The sequence below is a fragment of the Trachymyrmex cornetzi genome, unplaced genomic scaffold (assembly GCF_001594075.2).
Source record: "Trachymyrmex cornetzi isolate Tcor2-1 unplaced genomic scaffold, Tcor1.1 scaffold129, whole genome shotgun sequence".
NCBI classification, from domain to species: domain Eukaryota; kingdom Metazoa; phylum Arthropoda; class Insecta; order Hymenoptera; family Formicidae; genus Trachymyrmex; species Trachymyrmex cornetzi.
The window spans coordinates 1,944,432-1,950,897 of NW_017295861.1; the positions used below are offsets into that span (position 1 = coordinate 1,944,432).

A 6,466-nucleotide genomic window follows, 5' to 3' on the forward strand; every position below is an offset into this window, starting at 1 on the left:
AGTTGCGGAACGTGCGCCCATCCCCTTCGCACCGCGTCTCACTTCAATCTAGGAACCTCTCACAGCTATTACATACGGCTTTAAAGTGTACATCTCGTCCGGGGGGAGATTCGTCGTCTGTGCCCGCAGCGCCGACAAGTCAGTCAGACCGCAAGAGAAAGGAGAGAAATTGTTCCCACATATAACGGTAGGATCCGTCCGGTCGGTCGTGTTCACAAGTTAGCTGGCAAACTTCAGTAGGGGGTGGTTGCATCATCAAACGGTGCATCGAGCGGTGCACTCGTCAGCTCACGACTTACATCGAAGGATGTTGATGCATAATGGTAGTGGTATCGTGGCTGGGCCATTGGCTTTCGCCAGCAGAGTCGGGTAGGTGTGGCGCTATGTATACCGTATTTCTCCTTATAATCATCCGACATTGTGTGGCGGCTGCGAAGAGCCGCTGATAATATTCGCGGCACGAGGGAGAATATGAAAGCACACGGAGTGGGTGCGAGCGAGAGGCACGAAAGTTCTCGCAGCAAGCCCCATGTACACTACGCTCGCAACATAGATGCAGCGTTTCATTCGCGAATAAGATCGCGATGCGATAAGGAAGGGCTTAGGGAGCTCTTACGACCGGAGAATAGACAGGCTATCAAATCATGCGCGCACATTACGGAGCTACGCTGCTACGTAGATCCTATCCGATAAGCCGGAAGGACTAATAATCACTCGGCATCACAATTAGCGCACGGCCGGATTTAATCCATCGATGGTACATGCGAATGGATCTCATTACCATTAATGTTCGCCGAATGTGAAAACGCGCGTCATTTTCCGCGCGATGAATGAAAATCTTTTTCTCCAAATAGCCGCCGGTGGTGATGGTGTAACAACGAAAATAACAATGCTACGCGATAATAACGCGTAACATCGGCTGCACGCAGATAAGGTTTCGCAATATTATTTGCCTGGTACAAATCTCAGTTATACGAGATTAATGTGTATAATGTTTGAGCTCTCTCTCTCTCTCTCTCTCTCGTCGATAACAGGTCGAAATTTTTCGTGATATTATGCCCCTGACCGTATTGGCGGCGATTTTATCATCGAACGAATTTGCCGAGCGTAAATGGATCACGTCTACGTTGCATTGCATCGCGATCGATGTAGCGGATTTGCGGGTCGTCTTACTCGGGAAAGTCGCAATTCTTATCGTCGACGCGAAAGCTATTTGTCCTACAACCTTTACATTTGCGATGTCGTGACGGAGTAATAATGCCGGTCACGAAGGAAGCGACAGAAATTACCCTCCCTAGGTCTTATGGAAATTCTCGACTGCCCGTTTAATCTGTAGATAGTGATTTAGGATTTTGTTTTATCGCGTTTTCATCAAATTAAAGAAAAATTATAATTTTGCACGATTCTTACTTAAACATTACAATCATGTTTCTTATCTTAAAGCAATTTTCCAAGTATTCTTAACTTTCGACGGTAATTTCATCAGATTCAAAATCATTTTTACCTTATAAAGCATTTTGCAAAATATCCTTTCAGTATTTAGCATTAATCATCATGGTAATTAAACACTGGATTAAAATTCTGAGAGAGAACCAAATCCGCTGAATTAAAACGCGAAAAATATAAGCTTCTATTATTTAATTTATGGGAGCTTTATTCGTCGCGGTTAGAGTTTCGAAAATTTCAATAACTTTTCGTGTGATCAAATATTAACTAGCCGGTGTATTTTTAAATAACAGAGATTTACAGCCACTGCAAGAACGTTTCCTAGGATGGAACTTCCCCGCTGAGCACGCGGATCTCGTGCACCCGCATTGGCGTGTATTCCTCGCACCCGGAAGACTATGGCATATCGCCTTCGCGCTCGTGTACTTTTTGCTCCTGATGCTGTCCCTCCTTGGGAATGGTATCGTTATTTGGATTTTTAGCACGTAAGTTTGTGCCATTTAAGAAAATTTCATAAGACGACTCGAAAATTAATGCAGCAAAAAAAGCCTAATTAAATGCTGAAAATTACAATAATTGTAAGCAATATAGTTTCAAAACAATTCAACTATACATATATATGTGATATATTAAACACACAATGTATTTTCATAAAATGCGCGCTTTTAAAATATACGTATATTTTAAGAATTATTATATAATTTTGTCCGATCTTTTAATGATTGTGAATTGTATATAATCTTATTAACGCTTAATACACACAATTTTTAATCTTCTTAACTTTTTAAACCATTTTTAATTTATGCTGTTAATACTGTAAATATTTGTAACATTTTATCAAAGAAGAAAAGAGAGGACAAATTATATAAAAATAAGCTTTATTTTGCGCAACCCTGTTCCACCTACATCAAACACATCAAGACTTTTGTTTCTACTCTTATTATTTTTATTTTTGCTAAATTTCTAGATTGTATTTTTCTTCAATTTTTCTAAAATTTTTATTATTATAGTTTACTACTATCTCTTGTCAAAACTGGATGTATGTAGGCATGTAAATAATACATCCTGCTCGTAAGACCGACCAAACGGTGGTGCTGTCGCCATCTTTATATGTGAGACTGAATCGCTTTGGCACAGTCTTTGCTACGTATGATAAAAAATATTACCACATTCTACCCTGTAGTTTTCCTCTAAAATAAAATCTTTCTTAAAATTAATCAATGTTTTCCGTAATGAATATTTATTTTGATATATTAATGTTTAGGTCAAAATCATTGAGGACACCATCGAATATATTTATCTTGAATTTGGCTGTGTTCGATCTACTGATGGCAACGGAGATGCCTATGTTGATCATAAACAGCTTCCTGGAACGAACCATTGGTTGGGAGACCGGATGCGATGTGTATGCTTTGCTCGGTGCGATTTCCGGGATGGGACAAGCGATCACCAACGCAGCCATCGCTTTCGATCGATACAGGTCGGCACGCGTGATTTGGCTTTGACTGTTTTTATTGATTACTATTGAACAAATTTAATTGCATTTTTATTGAATCAATTATTGAACAATTACAAAGTGGTTACACGCTCGTTAAAATTTAACGACTGCAGTACATTGTAAACGACTATGTCGATGACAACCGATAACAGATTCATAGAAAGGCAAAAAATTTTACGATCTAATAAACGTTTCTCAGCACTTATCATTAGTCAATCAGTTTAATCAATAACGGCAGGATTGTAACTATTCTATTATACGTTTTGATATTACAGGACAATTAGCTGTCCGATTGACGGTAGACTGAATGGAAAACAAGCTACAGTATTAGCTCTATTCACATGGTTTTGGGCACTGCCATTCTCGATATTGCCTATGACGGGATTGTGGGGTCGATATGTGGCAGGTAAACAGGTTCCTTCTATCGCTTTTATTGTTAGAAAAGTAATAAGATTTAATAAAGAGAGAGAGAGAGAGAGAGAGAGAGAGAGAACTTTAGATTTAATAAAGTAAAGTAATAAAATTTTATTATATTAAAGTAATAAGATTTCATTTTCGTATTTATAAGCTCCATATTATAATTTCCTGCGATTAACTTACATTTTCATCTCACGAACAATTTGCATTGCCGTTTGAGATTTTTGAGATTAAAAGATAAAATAAAACGTATTTTGGGATTTTTGGGGTAATTTCGTTAGCTGATTTTCTAGTAAAGAAGTTAAGCATTATAGATGTTTAGTACATACTAAATATTATATGATTTTTAGAGGGTTTCCTCACGACATGTAGCTTCGATTATCTAACGGATGACGAGGATACGAAGACATTTGTAATAACAATATTCTTCTGGGCGTATGTTCTTCCTATGCTGCTGATTATATACTTTTATTCGCAATTGCTGAAATCTATTCGCTCTCACGAGAAAATGCTCCGCGATCAAGTAAGCAGAAATTTCGCGATTCAGTGCAATGACAAATCGATTTAAAGCTTCGATGAAATAAATTGTGGAGGATTTATTTTGGCGCGTTGTATGTTCATAGGCTAAAAAGATGAACATCAAATCACTCGTATCAAACCAGGACAAAGAGAGGAGTGTTGAGATGAGAATTGCAAAAGCTGCATTTACGATATTTTTCCTCTTTGTGCTTGCATGGACACCGTACGCAGTAGTCGCTTTAACTGGAGCCTATGGGAATCGGTAACAAGATCGAAAATATTTTTCGATTCGAAAAGTTTTCTACTTTCCTCTTCAATTCATTTTATATATATTCCAGCGAAGCGCTTACTCCGCTATCGACTATGTTACCAGCCATATTCGCCAAGACGGTGTCGTGCATCGATCCATGGATATATGCAATCAACCATCCTAGGTAACGCGTATTCGTTTTAGTATTCTGTCATTTCTAATAAAAGTTTGTTTACAATTGGAAAATTTGCGTTAAATTTACCGTATTTTAACGGTTAAGTTTAACGCATTTCACATATTTTCCAAACGTTGCATGCAAATGTTTATGTTAATTTAACACAAAATGCACATGTGAAGAAATAATACAAATATTATGTAAAAAATCAATTAAAAAATATAACACTCACACAATTTATAAACAAATTGTGGATAATTTATATTTTTTGTAAAATTAACATTTATAATATATATTTAATACATTTTATTCATTTATCTTAAAATTTAAAATACACTTTAAAATTAACATTAGTTTTATTACTTATTCACTTACTAATAATAATTGTATTTTTTAACATTAAGACATGTTAAGTATTAACTTAATAATGAAATATTTAAATGACACAATCACATTAAATTAACACTCAGATATATTAAATATTCAAGATATATAATTTCAGCAAGGATCAATTTTAACATAAAAACGAAATGTTTTTTATTATGTAAAATACAGTGCAATTATTATAATTTCGATAATCGATAACATCAAAAGATAATTCCGAGATAAGCAATTGTAGTTTTCCGATTAAGTAACGGAAAAAATGTGTGTGTACAGGTATCGACAAGAATTGGAAAAGCGCTGCAAATGGATGGGAATTCGAGAAAAAGTGGCCGAGGATACCGTATCGGCGCAAACGGAGAAAGTAAACGCGGAAGAAATGTAAACTTATTGTTGATCAACTATTAATGACTGTTATCGAGAGGATATCGATCGATTGCACTGCATTCTCACCACAAATACAACTTCGACCGGTCGCCTAGATTTTTTAAAAATACATCTCATTAAAAATGTTGATATAAACGGAAATCCCATTCTATGATAAGAGACCAATATAACTTCTATATGAATTCTATATGAATAAGAAAGGACTTCTTTAGTTTGTGCATATCAAGCTATTACTACAAATACAAGCAACAGAGCAAATATGAAACTAACATTTTTTTCGTTCTCCTCTCAACCATTTCGCAATAGATACAATCTCAACGTAATTAAAAGTTTTCCTTAATTATTTAGACGTTATATCATGCTTTCTGTAGTTTATCAGAGATGGCAGAATAGGAAAGCCCGTACTGTGCTGCCATCCCCGTAGCTGATCTGTTTTTATTGATCTTGGATTAAAAATTTCAAAGCATTTCGTTGCTAATTGTTGTATTTATTCCGTTTTATTAATAGTGAAAAATGGTTGCAATTAGGAGCAATAACCGCAAAATGTATTAAAATTTTATTAAAAATAAAAAATGAATCTTTTAAAATACCAAATTGTATCATTGAATATTATCGTTGAATATAGGTCATTTATTATAATTATCTCATTTTCACATTTCTGTGATATTTCTTAATTTGAATTAAGATAATTGAGAGCTATAAGTACGATATTTTAATTTCTATATAAAGTTTTCATTTTCCCAAATTGGATCAGATATAAGAAAGTTATAAATAGTTAGAATAGTTGAATATATGGCTCTTCTACCAACATAAAGATCAAGTCAAGGATCACGAATCAGTCGTTTGAGATGGTGTAGATTTTCTATCCATCCACGCCAGAAGAGCAACTTATCTATCAGGTGAATAGAGTGGATAGAGATCTCTTTCTGTCCACCGAGAGTGAAGAAACATTGTCTTATCTTGGAACGAGGTCACGTGCCACCCGAAGCGCGGAAGGAGCCTAGATAGAAAAGAAAGTCGCTGAGAAAAGAGCGAGAACGAGAAAAGAGTAGAACGGAGGAAAAAAGGCGAGCAGAGCTCGAAGACAGCTCCGAAGAATACCACAGCACGTTCGCGTTTATGTGTTATCTTTTAGCCTGGGAAAAATATTGTCCTACAAATCAACTCCTGCTGAGAAATTGCTCACTCGTAAGGAGACCGAGGCTTCTACTAGTCCTTGATCGTCCAACTTTTATTTCGCAATCGGATTAGTTCCCCATGATAAGGGAATACTGATACTGAACGTAAAAATAGATTGCCACCTCCCCGCATGCGGTAATTCGAATACCGTTCTACAAGTTTTATGTTCGCCTGGTGTAAAGATTCGCGCATAATACGCGCTTTCTTTTATGCG

General features: G+C 36.1%; 1 protein-coding gene across 1 annotated transcript; it reads left to right on the forward strand.

Moving 5' to 3' along the window:
- Positions 1-225: 225 nt before the first annotated feature.
- Rh5 (Rhodopsin 5) lies at positions 226-5,609 on the forward strand. Its single transcript, XM_018522280.1, has 8 exons — positions 226-369; positions 1,740-1,931; positions 2,711-2,926; positions 3,220-3,350; positions 3,712-3,884; positions 3,985-4,142; positions 4,219-4,314; positions 4,963-5,609. Exons 1-8 carry the CDS (start codon positions 308-310, stop codon positions 5,069-5,071), a joined length of 1,137 nt encoding a protein of 378 aa, XP_018377782.1. The 5' UTR covers positions 226-307; the 3' UTR covers positions 5,072-5,609.
- The last annotated feature ends 857 nt before the right edge of the window (positions 5,610-6,466 follow it).